This window comes from Rhipicephalus microplus, chromosome 8 (assembly GCF_043290135.1).
Source record: "Rhipicephalus microplus isolate Deutch F79 chromosome 8, USDA_Rmic, whole genome shotgun sequence".
In the NCBI taxonomy this organism is placed as follows: Eukaryota; Metazoa; Arthropoda; class Arachnida; order Ixodida; family Ixodidae; genus Rhipicephalus; species Rhipicephalus microplus.
The window spans coordinates 96,473,752-96,491,883 of NC_134707.1; the positions used below are offsets into that span (position 1 = coordinate 96,473,752).

The 18,132-nt window shown below is 43.6% G+C and overlaps 1 protein-coding gene across 1 annotated transcript; it reads right to left on the reverse strand.

The window, feature by feature from the left end:
- Positions 1-2,463: 2,463 nt before the first annotated feature.
- On the reverse strand, positions 2,464-17,339 carry LOC119163906 (TNF receptor-associated factor 6). Its single transcript, XM_075872390.1, has 2 exons — positions 16,928-17,339; positions 2,464-3,934 (listed from the first exon to the last, which is right to left on the reverse strand). Exons 1-2 carry the CDS (start codon positions 17,303-17,305, stop codon positions 2,708-2,710), a joined length of 1,605 nt encoding a protein of 534 aa, XP_075728505.1. The 5' UTR covers positions 17,306-17,339; the 3' UTR covers positions 2,464-2,707.
- Positions 17,340-18,132: the final 793 nt, after the last annotated feature.

Sequence of the window (18,132 nt, forward strand, 5' to 3'; positions counted from 1 at the left end):
ATCTGAAGGCATGGGTCGTTCTTTCTTATTATAGATTATTCATTTTTTGTTCTAACTTTTTATAGTGTTTCCTTGGCCTTTACGAAAAATAGCAATATGCTACTTGTATAGCGTTTTCAATAAAAAGTAACTGATTTTATTGCGAGTACTATGTTCACACCATGTGTTTTATAGATTCCTATATTAATTGACTGAAATACTTCGCAAGCGAACGACGCGCGAAAATTGACGCATTGTGACAAAAGTAGAAAAATGGCATTGTGACTTCTGTTGCAGCTTTATTTATGAAGTGAAGCATTTATTGTAAAAATGTGGCTTTTATAGCGTTGTGTAGTATGGTGTGTTGGTAAAATATGCAGAAAATTAGAAAGATTAGTTTTGCTTTTAAGCGAAGAAAAATTTTCAACTGCACCACCTCTAAGGTAGCCAACAATATACCTTTGCCTCTCTTCCACTGTATAGCAATTCAGCGCGATATTCTCGTAAGGCCTATTTGGTAGCTGATACTACTAGTCACACAGCTGCTTGTTACTTCATTTAGTAATACAGATGTATAGAGATGTCGAAAAGGGCAATAGTGCTGAAACTAAGAAAAGGTATCATCCCGCTTGTATAATAAAAGGGAAAGTTTTCTGCAACCCCTACATAGTCCCATGAGCCAAAATATATTGTTCACTTGTCTGCAGTTTTAGGGCATCATGTTTGGCTTCGTATAAATAATTCACCTGGGTATTGGTAACACTCAACTGTATTTTTATCGAGTTGGTCTTAAAATGTTTCAGCCCCACCACGGTGGTCTAGTGGCTAAGGTACTCGGCTGCTGACCCGCAGGTTGCGGGTTCGAATCCCAGCTGCGGCGGCTGCATTTCCGATGGAGGCGGATATGTTGTAGACCCGTGTGCTCAGATTTGGGTGCACGTTAAAGAACCCCAGGGGGTCGAAATTTCCGGAGCCCTCCACTACGGCGTCTCTCATAATCATATGGTAGTTTTGGGACGTTAAACCCCACATATCAATCATGTTTCAGGTACAGGCTTATGTGTGATCACTTATAATTGGTCTGCATCATGAAATGATCCAACGTAGGTGCACATGCTGCTTATAATTTGATGTCGTGCCCATAAATGACACTTCAGTGAGCATTTTTGAGAAGATTGAACATTGTCATCACCATTTTTATTAAGGGCCTGAACACGCCAAAGTTGTTTAAAGCCCGTTGAACATTGAGACAGGCTTGTAGAATTGAGAGCGCTTCGGTAAACAGTTAAACTAAAGTAATGAAGAAACTACTCAAACTCAAATGAGAAACTACTCATCAAGGTCACTGCTGTTCTCATTTTGTTGTTGCAGTATTATAAACAGCATAATTCAGTAAAATAGCAAAAATAAACTGTTTCGCCGTTTATGACCACTTCGCAAAAAACAAAAGGCCCTCAACCATGCACATACTGACTGATTTGTGACATCACCGCATGCAATGTGCATGTGAAAGTAAAAAAAAAGAAAGCGTGGCAGTTCCTTCGTTACAAAACCCAAAGAAGTGCGTAGCATGGGAAGCGAGCGACTCACGTTCGCAAAGCTCCCGCTTTCCTGTTTACCAAAGTGTCAACCGTAGCATTGTTTACATGTAAGGTGTCACAGCCCCAAGTGAATTCTTGTTAGGGAAATTCACAATCTTGGATGAGACATGTCACTACTATTTGGTGCACTTCATTTTGACATCCCTCTGGTTACGGGACCTTATATACGCGTCGTTTGCAGCAAGTTGCGTCAGGCTCTTTAACCAATCAGATATAGTCATGGAGCACCAGTATAAAGTGTAGATGGAGGGGCATTTCTAATACGTACAAGTATAGTATATTTATAAAGTTTTTTTATCCTTGAAGTAATCATCAGCGCATATTTTCAAAGCTTTAAACAAGTTTTTGCGTGAGAAAAAACACAAAAAAGAGCGTAGATACTTTTAGAGCATTCAAGCTTTTGACTCATCACCAACTTCAAGCTTATCATCAACTACACCTCTCATCTACTGTTTTTAGTACTTTTCTTTTTTCTAATCTTGAGTAGCACGTCATGAAATTGATTTAGGCTAACCTCTTAGCTTTCTACAACAATGGACCTCTCACTCGTTGTAGGTAGCTGCTTAGGTTTTATGTTTTTGCTTATAATCATGGTTAAGTATGGTAAAATTAGTGAGTACCTTTCTGTGGGAGTATCTCTAAAACTTTCACTCTTTTATTGTTCACATGTTTCTAAACCTGGCGCGTTATACTTCTGTCACGCAATATTCCATGCTTTGTTAACGTTTATTTCATTACAAGGCATACACAGATAGTTTTTTTTGTAGTTACTTCAAGCATTACTACTCGAGCTGAAATTTCTTATTTCCTTTATTTTGCACCTTTGACAATTTTCCCCCACAACCAACGACCCCAGTGCCAATGTTTTCGCGAAACGATTACAATACCGCGTGAAGCTAGTGCTCAAGTGTTTGATTCAAACACATTGATACTCAAAAATTAGTAACTAAAAAAACATGCTGTATTACAAACCAACAAAGACGTAGCATGGATACTTAAGTGTCCTTAGTACCGCAAGCACACCATAGCTGCAAACTAATTCCCTTGAATTGGATGCTTTTGCGGCAGCAGTGCTATTGCAGACTGAGACACAAGATCGTTTCTTCAAATTAACCAAATCTGAGTTCTCAGTTTGAATTGTTTTTCGAAACAAGCTCCCAAACTACCTGAAGCTTGTCGCCCGCGATGTACCCTTCACGTTCCAGTTCATCCAAGCGAAACGAGCGGGCAGTAGAATATACTCCAACATTGTGCTCTGTATCAGGTCTTGCGTATTCCTTAGTATTAGAAGCGACCACCAGTCTTTGACACTCCTTGCTTTGTGATGGATGTTTGATGGTCAGCCTAAAGTTCTCGTCAAAGGGCCATTGAAGAACACTGTCTATGATTCCTTTGTGCAGCCTAATGTGCGGACACACCAAAACATGTTGTCCGTCTCTTTTAAAATATATGCCTGGTGACAAGTGATAACCGGATGTGTACACTTTTTTCTTGTCATATGCACAAAATCCACTTGCAAGTGTTCTGCCTTTAATTGCGCTCAGGCCTTCTACAGAGAACTCGTGTCGCTTAAGTGTGATTGAGCTTAAGGCTGCGATTTTTTCTTTATTTCTTACAATCGAACCGGCTTTGTTCTCGCACTCCTTCACTTCAAGGATTGCGGCAACAGTTTCTGCGCAGTGGCTGGAAGCTGTCTTTATGACATCCTCAAGATCTCTTCTCATGGCTTCCCTTAGCACGCTTCCCTCACCACAAACAATTTCTTTTAAATCCGCTCTCAAGGTGGTTGTTGTGTCTTTTTTAAGCTCTTCGACAGATCGCTTCGTGCCATATAAAAGATCTTTCAGTGCTTCGTGTGAATTGCCCATTGTTCCTGAAAGCTCTTGTAACATTTGACCATGGTGATTCAGTGTTACTGTGCTATGTAATACATCTGAGGCAGACACAACACTGCCCAAATCTCTAGTTCTATGTGATATTTCTTGAAGTGTTTCTTTCATCGTGTTCATGTATTGCGAAATCTCATTGAGGCAGTTACTTTGGGTGATATTTTCCTGCGTAAGGTGGTCTAAAGTGTCTTTGATTTGACCTACACGCGTGTACATGTTTGCATTCAAAGCCATCATTGTCGCATTCTGGCTAGATGAGTTTGTTTGAGGACTCGCCGCTGGCACCGACATCACGTGATCCATGCACTCGCTCTGCATGTGGGCACACACACTATTACAGCGTACGACCATCGAACATCTAGGACAGGAAGTGGAGTGGTGGTCACAATCCTTGCAAAAGTGTTTGTTGAGTTCCGATGCAGGCAAAACAACGTCGCAACCACGGTCTTCGTTCCAGCATTTGACCTGGAAGAGAGAGAAACAAAGTACTTGAGATATTTTTTTACGTCTCTTCAAAAGCTGGTGATTTCTACGTCCTTGAGGTTAATATTGTTACGTGCTGGGAAGTTCGAACACTGTTCAATGCACTTGAAGCAAATGAAAAATAAAACATGGTTGATGTGACATCGCATGTTTTTTGTAAGTAGAGCCCAAGATACAGTTAAAACTGTTGCTTTGGCGAGTTAGTTCATGAATATTGGTACTGATTTATCAGCGCAAAAAAGATGGAGCTCAGAGAAAAGGCACATTCAGTGCTGTGTGTGTGTGTCTTTTTAGAAGCTCTGTATTTTTTGCGCTCATAAGTTAGCGTAAACAAAGATACAGGTATAGTATTTAAGCAAGATGAATTGACAGTAGCTGAATAAAACTTATTCTTCATCGGTATCTACCATAGTCATGTTGACAAATTAGAATTATCTTTAACCTTAAGAAAGCAGTGGTAATCAGAGAAATATGGATAATGTGGAAAGTAAATTGGAGGCAAGCAGTGACTCTTCCTATATAAAAGATGAACAAAGGTGCGCAGGCGAACCGAGGCGTAGAAGAAGATGAAATGTAAGGTAGCGTTCTGTCAATATTTTTGCGCTGATTTGGCAGTTCTTCAACATTTTTGGGGGAAAAATATCATTTACGCAGAAACTTTTTTCATCGCAAGCTATAGAAGATACCTTCTGCACGGTTGCTTCGAGCTGCTGGGGGCGAGGACAGCTGCCAAATTTTTCGTAACCGTTACCGGCGCAAAACCTAGATCATAATATCTAGTCGTATGTAGCAGCTGAAGTCCACGCCGAAGTCTGGATTAGCATGTTATATTAAGAGTGAGCAAGGAAATACAAAAAAAATTACGAACAGATCCAAAAACAGTCGCGCTCAGGTTTCCCCATATATTTAAAGGCACACCTTCAGGTGCCTCGTGGAACTGGAAGAGTGACCTACAGCTTATGCAAGGCGTAAACCTTCAGAAAGCAGGACAATCCCGCCATGGGTTGATGTAACCATGGCGTCAAAGGTAGCCCGAATTCTTCATGGTACCAAGGCGTCATTTGTCATAATCATGTGATGCTGACGCTTCGTTGAAGATGAGCCGAACACGTGAACTGCAGACAGCTTCCAATTTCTCCGATCATCAAAATGTGCGGAATAGTGTCGGGAAGCTTTCGGCGAGGGGAAGAAATGAAATCATTGTCTGATAAAAACAAGATGGCTTTAGTTTCCAGTCTTTTATATGCAGATACGTAAATATAACCGTGCAACTTTGAAACAGTACATCTGCCAGCTTCAGCGAGCCCTCCATGCATACTTGCGCCCTCAAACATTTCAATAGCAATAGTGCTATCCACGTGCTTCACGCATCCGTAGATTCACCACAAAACCATCAAATTGTGAATTGTGAGCACTGCAGGGCAGACTTCTCCTCAGAATCGGACCCCAGTTGAGTGACTTTATGGGCGAGTTGATTTATTCTTATGGTAGCTTTTACGTGAACCAAACACGAGAGATGGCCAAGGGCAAATATTGTCCGTCTCTCGAGTGTATTTCGCGCTAAAATCTACCGTAAGAATAAAGCCTCCGTAATTTGTCATGTCATGAAACTGCCGAATATTCGTGTACGAGCCTTTCAAGGCCACATTCACAAATGGTCAGGCACTGGGAGAAACACAACTATAGAGCGTTCACTATAAAAGCGCCATAATAACACTAATGAAGTATTTTGGGCTAGAGTAATATCTCGTGGTAAAAGCTGCAAAGGCGACTGCCGTTTAGCGTTTCCAAAACTATTTACGCAGAAAGAGAACGACCTAAAAAAAAGAGTGTATTCAAAATGCTCAAAAGATAGAGCAGAAAAACGTCTCGGATTATACCAATCTACCTCGCATAAAATCAGGTAGTGAAGTACGATGCTTCACACGACGTTACGATGTGATGCAATCATACTCGCTTCCCGAAGAAACCCAGCGTACGGACACTCAGTAACACTGCGATACTGATTAACACAACATAGCACGTTTAGCCGTGACATTCTTCTTGCGTGTACGAAAGAAAAGTTCAACCGGATGTTTAGATGACAAGTGTTTAACACGAGCTTCTCTGATCCAACACTCACAACTGCAAGGTTAGATTCGTGGCTGAAAGAACTGCTCACTCTCGCACGTACTGAACAGTAAAGCCGAGAACAGTGTAACTCATTGCCAAAATGGTCTATCAAACCTTCTTGAGAAAACTCAAGGAAGCGGGAGCATTTTCGACTACAGATTGCTTCATACAACAGCCACGAGTGTGCTCATTCTAGTGATAGCTGTGAGATCACAACAAGGGTGCCATTTGTCACCGCAGCCGGTGTGGGGAACTGCTATAGTGTTAAATAGGCAATAAAAAATATGCTGTATGGAGCTGGGTTCTAACGTGGGTCCTCCGAGGCAGTTCTGTATTTTATCACAAATCGAAGCTGTTTTCTTCTTCATTTCCGGTTGGATGACACACAATCGCGACGTTTGTTGTGCATAATAAAATACAGAACGAAAGATGCTCTTCCAAGATGCTCTACCACGTTGCTCACTGGCATAGAGCATCGGACGCGCTATACTAAGGTTCGTCTGAGTACCGCAGATGGCAAGTTATATTTTCATTCACTTTCCTTTCTTTGCATTTGCTTTGCAATTACTTCTTGCAACACCACCTATACCTCTCTATGCACCATCGTCTGTTAGTTCAAAAAGATATTGTGTCTAACGATGAGAAGTGAGGCTTTAAATTTACGCTTTATTTCACTCACAGCGAGTCTCGTTGTGGCGCACTTGATGCCTTTAAGTAGCTTGCGAAGGATCATTCGACAGCTCCCAGGTCGTGATAGGATCACTTGCTACGCCATGCCAACACGCAAAAGGAGTGTTCTACACTCGCTGCAATGGACCCTGGCGGCCCTAGCCGGAGCTCTCAGGTTTAAATGCGCATATGTCATGTGCTCCAGTAATAGTTAGACAAGGGTTAAAATATAGAATTTTATTTATTTATTTATTTATTCAGTTACCCTCAAGGCCCGAGGGCCTAACAGAGGGGAGTGGGTACATACATACATGTACAGCATACAAAGCAAAATACAACAACAGAAAAATTGCAATCGTCGCTTGCTACAGGGTTGAACTGAGGCTACGTACAAATAAAATTAGTGACGGCAATTTTAAATAAAGCAGCATCTTTTACACCAACAATATCACAAGAAAGATGATTCCAGCATACAGATGTTTTTGGCACAAATGAATTATGAAAACACTTGGTGTGCGCTAAAGGAAGTCCTACTTTAAGGCGATGATCAATGCGAGTGGAAACGTAAGTTGGTTGGGCCAATAATCTGCTTCTGAGTAACGGATTGGTGAAGTAAATTTTATGGAATATACACAGCCGAGACACTTTCCTGCGAAGAGACAGTAGGGGTAATGCTAGTGTAGTTTTCATTGATGTGACGCTCGAGGTGCGATGGTAATTTGAAAGGATGAAGCGCGCTGCCCGATTCTGCACTCGTTCTAATTCATAGATAAGCGAGTCATGACCAGGGTCCCAAACAGATGCTGCATATTCTAATCTGCTACGTACCAATACTTTGTAGAGTAAGAGTTTCAAGGAAACGGGTGCCTGATTAAAATTTCTTCGAAGGTAACCCTACGTGCTATTAGCTTTACCTGCAATATATTTAATGTGTGTCTTCCAAGACAATGTAGAAGTTATGTGGATACCTAAATACTTATAAGAATTTACTACTTCAAGAAGAACATTATTAATATGATATGACCTGAAACTAGTGCTGTGTCGGTTAACATGCATGTACTTGCATTTGTTAACGTTTAACGCCATGCCCCAAGTCTCACACTATTCCTGAACCCGATCCATATCAGCCTGCAAATCTAGAACGTCTGAATGTTCCTTAATTGCCCGATAAATTACGCAGTCATCTGCGAAAAGACTCACTGAAAAAGTAATGTTTAGAGGCAAATCATTTATATAGACCAGAAAGAGCAATGGTCCCAACACGGAGCCCTGTGGGACCCCAGAGCCAACCGGGACCCTGGGCGAATCAAAGTTATTAACAGTTACAAATTGGAAACGGTTACTGAGAAAAGCAATCACCCATGCGAGGACGTTATCATCTATATTGAGGCTCCGTTATTTTAAAATGAGTAAATCATGAGGTACTTTGTCAAACGCTTTTGAGAAATCTAAAAAGATACAGTCAATGGGTGTGCCGTTGTCGAGAATAGAATGCAAATCATGTATAAAACATATTAGTTGCGTTTCACAGGAAACGTTTTTACGAAATCCATGCTGCGAATCAGTAAAGAAAGAATTGCCCTCTAAAAATTTTACAAGCTGCGAATAAATTACGTGTTCCTTTATTTTGCATGGTATCGAAGTCATTGATACTGGTCTGTAATTTTCCGGACAAAGTTTATCACCTGACTTAAAGAATGGAATAATTCTTCCCAAACTCCAATCATCCGGAAGACAGCCCGCTTCCAGAGATTGCTCAAATATTTTTGTTAAGATTATGGCGCTGCAGACTTTAGTGTTGATTAAAAACTTGGAAGTAATGTTGTCAATTCCGGCGGAAGACGAGACTTTAAGATTTTCTATTATTTTTTGTACACCTGCTGTGTCAAAACGAATTGCCTCCATGGGGAGATAACCACTAGCTTGACAAACAGGGTTTGAACCTTTGTTGAGGAGACCTGACACTGCCGCCGCGAAGGTGTCACAGAGAATAACAGCGCAATCATCTTTATGGGTTACCCCGTCCGAAGTTTTAAGTGTTATTTCATGAGTATCTTTTTTATTCACCACCCTCCAAAATTGTCTCGGGTTGTTGACTAACATATTGGAGAGTGTGTTATTACAGTAGGTTTCCTTTGCTGCTTTTGTGGCCCTCCTATATTCCCCATTAGCAACGTAGTAAGAATCCCATCTGGCGTCGAGTTAGAAACTTTAGCGGACCGAAACAGCCTTTTTTTCTTATTAGCCAACCTTTTCAAAGATTGGCTATACCATGGAGCATGCTTATTGGTGGTGACTAGCCTCAGGGGAACAAACGCTTCAGTCAGGTATGCTACTTTTTCTTTGAACAAAATCCAGTTCGACTTAACGGAACAAGCCTCGAATTCATCGAGATAGCTGTCCAGAAATAAACAAAGTTCTCTATTGATGGCATCAAAATTGGCAGCAGCGTAATCTCTAATGTGCTTAGTATAATTTTCATGGTGAGAAACGCAAACATCCGTAGTGAAATGGAGCAAAGAATGATCACTTAATTGAGGCAAACAAAGTGGAGACATGAACAGGTCAGGCACGTTGGTTAACACGAGATCTAAAACGCTCGAAGTAGTAGGTGTAATGCGAGTTGGTTGGGTGACAATTTGCGTAAAGTTGAAATCAGAACAAAAGCTCAAAAAATTATAACTGTCAGTAGAGAACGGACTTAACTGAGGTACATCACTGGACCAAAATATATTTGGGTAGTTAAAGTCTCCGGCTAAAAAGACTGGTACATTAGGAAAACGTTCCTTAACTATGTTAACCACATCGTGAAGGCTATTTACAAAGCTCGGATCGCAGGACGGTGGACGGTAGCAGATACCCAAGATAATCTTTTTATAACATGTGCAAATTTCAGCAAATATGATCTCTAAATTGGTTACAACAGGCACAAAAGACGAAAAAATATGATCCGCTACAGCAACAAGAACACCACCGCCGCATCTATCACCTCTATCACGACGATACACATTGAAACGCTTTGTAGAATCAAACAATTCACTGCTGTTAATTTTTGAAGTAAGCCACGTTTCAGTTAACAATACAACATCAGCGTCACATGAGTCGACTGCCGCATTTAGTTCATCGCGTTTCGATAAGACACTCCTGATGTTCGTGAAAAAAAAAGAAAGCAAATTTTTTGGGCACCGCCCCCCACCCCTCGCGTGTCGCTACTGCGGCGAGTTTGCAGCTGATAACGGTGCCCTGGATACTGAGGGTTCGCCTGAAAGCTGCCGATTAACGAATTCCCCAGAGCCGCCGCCAAGTTCGTACACGCAGTCGTCAGAAAAATTGTAACTGTAACGTTTATCACCTATGTGCAACTTGTTGTACCGAAGATTGAAAGAAACGTCCCGTTGTTTGGCAAATTCTACAAGCTTCTTTCGCGCCTGCCGTGTTTGAAGGGAATAATCCTCACTTACAGTGATGCCATTCTCTTTGAATTTTCCGCTGAGCGATAGTAATTCCTGCTTTAACTTGAAAGATGCAAACTTAGCACTAACTGGTCTATTTTGGTTAGGCCTGTACGTTCCTAGCCTAGAATAGTTCCTAGAATAGTTCCTAGAATATTAGAGGTAGCTGACTGAAATTAATTGCCTATTATTTACAGCCCTTTGCAGACTACAGACCATTTCTGGTCTGCTAGATATAAATTTGTTAATAGCACTTAGTTAACTAGTTTGCTGAATAGTGCCTTTAGGCAACCAATTCAATTTAAAAAGCTCGAGGGTGTCTTCAGAAACCTACCATTCCATTATTTTCCATAAATAAAGCATCACGTATACCAAGAATTCCCGCGAAATACAAAAAGGAGCCCCGCGAGTGACGCATTCGTGCACCGCGAACGTGCCACTCTCAACCGTGGTTTGACCAAACGAAATCAGCTGTGGCGGCGGCTGACCAGATCCCTAACAACAGTACGCCACCGACTCCAACGCAACAGAAACGCGCTTCTAACGCGGTGTCCTTAGCGGTGCCAACGCAGCACAAATGTATTTCAAGCACCCTGCCTTAAGGCGGCGGCGAGTGAAGTTGAAGGCAAGGAGCGTTTGTACATAGGTGTGTTACGGTGCCTTTTTGGCCCATTGCCAGCGACTTGGCGCGCATGGCGGCGATAATTGTGATGGGTCCAGGCTAGGAAACGACAGCCAACTTGACCCCTACTCAGTAACGCTCCTTCACTTCACTATTTAGCCACCATATTATGGCAGCGCGTTCGAAAAGAGTTTGTGCTGCATTGTGCTATCTATCTATCTATCTATCTATCTATCTATCTATCTATCTATCTATCTATCTATCTATCTATCTATCTATCTATCTATCTATCTATCTATCTATCTATCTATCTATCTATGTAGTCACCCATGTCTTCGTGCGTTTGTGATTGCCTCCTTAGCTTGGAAAAAAAAATTGGCAGCATATTCACGGAGTGAATGATGGAGAGTGGGGCGAAGCATTCGTCCGTCCATTCGTTCTTGCTTCCGTCCGTCCATGCGTCCGTCTGTGTGACCGTCCATGCGTCCATCCGCCCGTCTGTGCGTGCGTCTGTTCGTGCGTCTGTTCGTGCGTCCGCTCTGGGTTCTTCCATGCATTCACCCCTGCGTCCGTTCATGCGTCCATCCATGCATCTGTCTGTTTGTCCGTTCGTCCATCTATTGAACGCTCCAAGTACCACCATCTCAGATGGAATGGAATGAAAAAACTTTATTTCGGTCCTGCAGGACGCGCTTAGCGCGTAGCGGGTGTCTCTCACGTAGGGACCGACATGGAGTACCTGGCAGCCGCTTCGTGGGCCTGCTGGACGGCCCATTGCTGGTCGGCGAGAAGTGAACTTCTGAGGGACTTCTCCCACTTGCTGGAGGTAGAGTCGGGAGGAGTTGTTCTACACTCCCAGAGCATGTGTGCGAGTGTCGCTCTGTGTCCACATGATGGGCATGTGTCTCTGGGGTAGGCATCGGGATAATAAACGTGAAGCATGGCAAGGTTTGGGTACGTGTGTGTCTGTAATAGGCGTAGGGTTAATGCCTGCGGTCGGTTAAGTTTCGGATGTGGGGGTGGAAAAATGCGGCGTTCCAGGCAAAAGTGCTTTGTTATTTCATTGTACGTAATTGGTGCATCCCTATTGGTATCTAACCCAGCAAGATGGGGTTGCCCTGTGGCGGTGCGGTCGGTAAGTACGCGCGCTGCATCATGGGCGATCTCGTTGAGGTTGTTGGATAGGGCACCCGGCACCTAGCCGAGATGGGCGGGGAAGCAGATGACAGTATGGTGCTTCAGGGCACTCGGGTCTGCTTTGCGCAGGATACGTAGCGCCTTGTCGGAGATGACTCCGCGTTCGAAGGCTTTGATGGCCGGCCGGAACCGCTGTAGATGAATTCCTGTTTGCTGTCGAGCATAGCTATAGCTATTTGCTCCGCTACTTCGGGTTTCGGGTGAGGATTGTGGCAGAGTCAAGAGTCTTCTGCAAGATGATACTGTGACCGCTGTGAAGGCTCGATTGTTGTGATAGGCAGCGGCGTCCACGAACGAGATGTTGTCCGCTTCCATGTGTATGCGCTTGAGAATGGCGGTCGCCCGCGCAAGGCGCCTGCCTCTGTTGTATTCCCATTTCATGGAATGGGAGCGATCGTGATAAGGTCGCGTATTTCACGGGGAATTAGGGTCAACTCTGTAGGGTCCTTGGCCCTCGAGGAGAAGAAGCCGAACTCACGCAGAATATCGTGGCCCGCCTTGGTGGTGGTGAGTCGGGTCAATATCACGCGCTTATGAGCTTCGGCGATCTCTTCTAGCGTGTTATGTACGCCAAGCTCGAGGAGTTTGTACGTTGGAGAGGTGATAGGGTGGCCAAGGGCTCGTTTGACCACCTTGCGAATAAGCGCATTGAGTTTATCGCACTCAGCACGTAGCCATTTGGGTATAGCAGCAACGTAGATGAAATGGCACAAAACAAACACGTGTACAAGACGCAGAAGGTTGTCTTATTTGAGGCGATAGTGCCTGTCGGCTATTCTACGTACTAGTCGTATGGCATTCTCAGTCTTATTCCTGTGCGTGTGTACTATTTGGGTGTTTGTTCCGCGGGTCTCGATGATCATGCCGAGGACCTTGATGGTGTCTACCTGGGTACAGTACGACCATTTCTGGTGTGGAGGGTGAGATTGCGTTCCGCCGGAGGTTTCCACCCTTTGGGTTTGACACCCCGGCGTTTGAGCAAATATATCAACAGCTCCGACTTCGTGGGTGAGCACCTGAGACCGGCGTGGTCGAGGTAGGACTCGATTGATTGATTGATTTGTGGGGTTTAACGTCCCAAAACCACCATTTGATTATGAGAGACGCCGTAGTGGAGGGCTCCGGAAATTTTGACCACCTGGGGTTCTTTAACGTGCACCAAATCTGAGTACACGGGCCTACAACATTTCCGCCTCCTTCGGAAATGCAGCCGCCCAAGCCGGGATTTGATCCCGCGACCTGCGGGTCAGCAGCCGAGTACCTTAGCCACAAGACCACCGTGGCGGGGCTCGAGGTAGGACTCGGCGGTGTCGATAGCCTCTAGCAGGGCGGACTCAATGAAGCCATCCGACCCTGTGGAGCACCATATGTTTGCATCATCCGCATAGATAGCGTGATTGAGCCAGTCGATTTTCGAGAGTCGTTCGGGAAGCCCCCACGCACAATGTGAGAGATTTGGGGCGTAAATTATCTAATCTCGGCGCCTTTCCCGGTTTGGGTATGAGAATCGTGTGAGCTAGTTTTCAGGCATCGGGTATCTCACCCTTTTTCAATATTTCTTTGATAGTGTCGGTGAGGTAAGTGACGGAGGGATCGTCCAGGTTGCGCAGGAGCTTGTTGGTGATGCCGTCGGGGCCAGGGGCTGAGCGGCCATTGAGCTCATGGAGAGCTCAGCGCACATCTTCAATAGAAAATTCGGTGCCTAAGTTGGTGTTGTCGCTGCCAGAGTAATCGAGGCGAGGGGTCACAGGGCCCGTGGAAAGTGGGAGATATTTCTCCACGAGGTTCTTGACAACATCTTCCGGTGACACTGTCCGTTTAGCTTGATGAAGTATCTTCACGATCGAATGACGCTGATTTGTGCGGGTGTTGGTTTCATTGAGGAAGTGTTTGAGTAAGTTCCACGTTTTGCCATTACGAACCTGGCCATCAATCGAGTTACACATTTCGTCCCACTGCTGTTTTGAAAGAGTGTGGCAGTGATACATCAAGGCCTTGTTTAGCTGAGAACAGCGGTAGTGGAAGTGGTAGCTGAGAACAGTGGTTCAGTGGTAGAATACTCGCATGCCTCCTTAGCTTGCTGTAAAGTCAATTGCTATGAAAGAGTAAGAGGGTTTTGACCAGTACCTCCTTAACTTCATTCAATGTCAGTGCAAACGTGCGCTTTTACACGAGACCCGTCGGTTCGCATTAGTTCAAGGAGAGGTCGTAATGCGGCATTGCATAAGGGGTAGGGCTGCTTGCGTCACGCGTGCTTCCTAGCAGTTTCGTCAGGAGATGCGATAGACGTGTGTCCCTCTCCATTATTACCAGTCTTTCAGATTTGTTCCTTCACGCCTCTCCTTCGTGGGTCGAAGCATGGGTGCCGCCACCTCACAGTGCTATTTATGCAGCGGCGCCAACATGACGCGTCTCTATTTGAGTCCCGCATAGCGCCACAAATAGCGACACGCTATCTGAAAACACTTCTTAAGGACATATCATGGGGGCCCCCTATTGTGAATAATCACTCTTAACAATATTGACTTACATACATGTTAACAAAAAGATATTCAGACATACGCAGCATTTTGTAGATAGCGGATGCTTACAAAGAGGCTACAGAGAGGCTTACGTTTTTGCCAGCAAAACATATAAATAAACCACCGTAGCCCACATACACGTTTGTTCACTGCTGTGATTACGTTGCGGGGCCATCGGTGACACATCAGTTAGTTGACCAGAACGCATGCACACCCTGTTACCACATTGTGACATCAATGTTGATATTATGCTCATGTATATTTTTTTGACAACGAACGTGACTTACATGGCATTTCCTTCTTTGATTGTTTTTATTCATTCACAAATGTTTCGATATCACAAGTGTCCGTCATAATAATTGTATGTTATGTTTTCAAGTCACTTTGCCTACTCATATTCTGTTTCATGCACTGCTGCTCCGCTATCTACAAATTGCTGCGTATGTCTGAATATCTTTTTTTTAACATGTATGTATGCCATTTTTGTTAATAGTCATTATTCACAATAGGGGACCCCCATGCTATGTGCTTAAGAAGTGCGTGTTACTGTCATATGCATGTATGCCCTGACCAAGCCGTAACGTTGGCAATAAAGCATCGTTTTCTGTTAACTCGTTCGCTTCATCTGAAACTTATAACTCGACCGAATCCAGGAAGACTTAAGAATTACCATATACATATATATATATATACATATACATATATATATAGATATATTAGACTAATAAACACTGCATTTTTATTACAATGATTTATGATTTCTAAAGTTATACTGAAGTGTTCCTTGACCTCACAGCAGTAAGCAAACGCAAGTCACTTATCATATTCAGTTTATGGTACCGTAACGTGTCGTTTTTGATAATGCCCACGCCTGTGCTCCTACTTCACTCCTGAAGTTACATCCGCTCGTAAATTACCCCCTAAAAGTCAGTGTTTTTGACATTCTTGGTAAACCACAATGTACACACAACTACTACACTTACAAAACGATGCAGATCCACACACACCCTATAGCACTTCTCTCATAGCCAAGAGATTCAGCATAGACACTACAGCGGCTGTTTCGAATGAAATCATTTTTCAAAGACCTGGGGTTTCCACAGTATTTTCTAAGTAGTTTCGAGCACTAGCGTGCTTATGTAACAGGTCAACTGACTCCCCAAGGAGTATGCCTTGATTTGATTCGAAGTCGAACGCCTAACTTTAGTCCTCGCTCCCACCGTAATTTCTTGAAAACAAGCAACGCGCCGACCCCGACAGTGACAGTGTGAGATCTACGACCAGGAACTTCGACGTATTTCCAAAAATAAGCAGCAACAACTCAACACACTCGACCATCACTGCAATGGCAAAGATGGTGGCCGCACAGAATAGTCACTAATTTCGTGCATGCAATGATTTTTTAACACGGTCATTTGGAAGATTCATGCTTAGCGCAACGCCACGTGTCGGTTCGGTACATTGCAAAGCAAAACTACGCACGTATACCTTGTATTTTTTTTCAATTGTTTCCGTAAACAGTTCAGGGATAAGAGACCTCAGATGAAATACATCGCCCACTCTATATTCGTGTTAAAAAGAGCAACAAGAATACTTTTTTCCAGCAGTAAATCAGCATCTACTGTACAGATGGAGGGAGGTAGCTAACGTTAAACGGCTTAGTATATTTTTCACCCTGCACCCTCATTTCTTATTAGAGCATTTATTTTTCGTTGACCTGAAGCAGGGAGAGGCGCATGAGCTGCTGTCTCCCTTGCCGTATACGACGAAACAATGATGCTTCTCCTGGCAATGCTATCACACACTAGAAAACTGTCCTACACAGTGCGTATACTCGCAAGCCAAATTATTTTGTCTGCATGGCCTAGCTCTTACTTACTTTAATGAAATACAATAATGGGTATGCCACGCCAAAGCTTTCATCATGGTGTCATATCTATTGCTGCATAATAAAAGTTGCAATTTTGAGAGTATTTTTGGGGGGGAGGGGGAATTTTGTTATCTCCACCATTGTATCAGAGCATAAATTCAGACATAAAATGTCAAAGCTGTTTCCACGAGTAGCAAACGACTTTGTTGCGCACCGACTTCATCTTGCAACCCTTTAGTGAGAACACTAAAGACTAAGCATGTATTAAACAGCGGCAAAATGCAACAGGCTCTGACCTCCGACCCTATTGACATGGCTTCGCAGCAGCTTGGTATTGCGCAAAAATCTACCGCTAGGGAAGCTAACAATTGAGCTCGCCGTACAAAAAAAAATCAAAATGATATAAGCCGATGTAAACCTCGTATCATTTGGAAAGTACAAATGCTTTTATTTCTACTACATCGTTAGGCGCTTTCTGCAACAATACATCAATGTTTACCATACGAGCCGAGGGTTTATCCCTTCGCTTACCATGCGCTTGAGAAGGTTTCTCACTGGAAACTCTCGCCATTCAACATCTTCTGTGCTGGCAGGTTGACCGTCAAGAAGACAGCAGTGGCCGGAATCAAGGCGGCACTGTTCGAAGCAGCTCTTGCAGTAAACGTGTAGACAGGGCAACAGTGCTGTCACTCTGGGCACTAGTCCGCAGGCTTGGCATACTCGATACGATGGTAGGGGCTCGGCAAAGCTCAGTGGTCTCCAGTCTAACTCATTCGAAAAACCAACCACGGTGCACCGCTGCGTTGGAGTGAGCATGGCGAACGCACCTTCGGTGTTTCCAGAGTCAGGACAACTCCCATCTGTTGGAACGCAGAACGTCAACTTCTTTATCGAAGTGTCAGTTGCCATGACTGCTATCACGCTGATAAGTCTTGCAGTCGGCTTTAAGCCAACCCTTGGTTCTCACTTCTCATATCGGGGTATACGCCCGCGTTGCGCAAATAAACTCAGAGCTAAAGAGCGGCTGCGTGACGAAGGCAGACAGTACTGTGACAATCGCACTAAATAATGATTTAAAAACAAGAAAAATCTAGAAAGTGTTTTAAAAAGGAAACATTTAGAGATAAACTGCCTTAGTCACTTCCTGCTCATGTGGTGCTGACAGCGCACTCATGTGGTCTGTTGATTGGCCTATAAAGTGCGATAGCGGTCGAATTTGACTTTGCGTGTGTACTACTTCAGTTAGAATCATAGCTGGTCGGGCGAAGCTGTCGTAACAAAACCTTATTTGCCTATCATTTACATGTAAATATATTTATCTGTATTCTCTCAAAAGTACTTTTGAAGTTTCGAGAAGGCGAAGGAAATACACAAAATTCAAGATTCTTCTATGAAGAAAATGAGGAGCAATGCTTGGGCTGTGCGTGCCATGTTTGCCGCTTTTCTTTATTTAGTCTCAAGCGGTGATTGTCTTTGTCACTTTTTTGTCCCTGCGTATCTCACTACGTTGTTGACAAGTATTTTCTTGTCGCTGCTTCTTTCTTGCACCCTATCAGTCAGTGTTTTTGTGTATGCGCTTTTACCATGTCTGATATTGTCTCTGCTAGTTTCTTCTTTCTATCATTCTGTTTTTTTTTCTTTATTTGTGTCTATACCTTCGACGAACAAAAAAGTTGATACGTTGCAGAAGTGGCATCAGTGTGCGCCAGTGCAGTTTGCAATATGCTTAATCAATC

Bases quoted from the DNA above. Each gene is read 5' to 3' on its own strand.
- LOC119163906 (XM_075872390.1), bottom strand. From the start codon at position 17,305: ATGGCAACTGACACTTCGATAAAGAAGTTGACGTTCTGCGTTCCAACA. The intron at 3,935-16,927 runs GTAAGCGAAGGG...TCTCTCTTCCAG, and splicing joins GAAACCTTCTCAAGCGCATG to GTCAAATGCTGGAACGAAGA.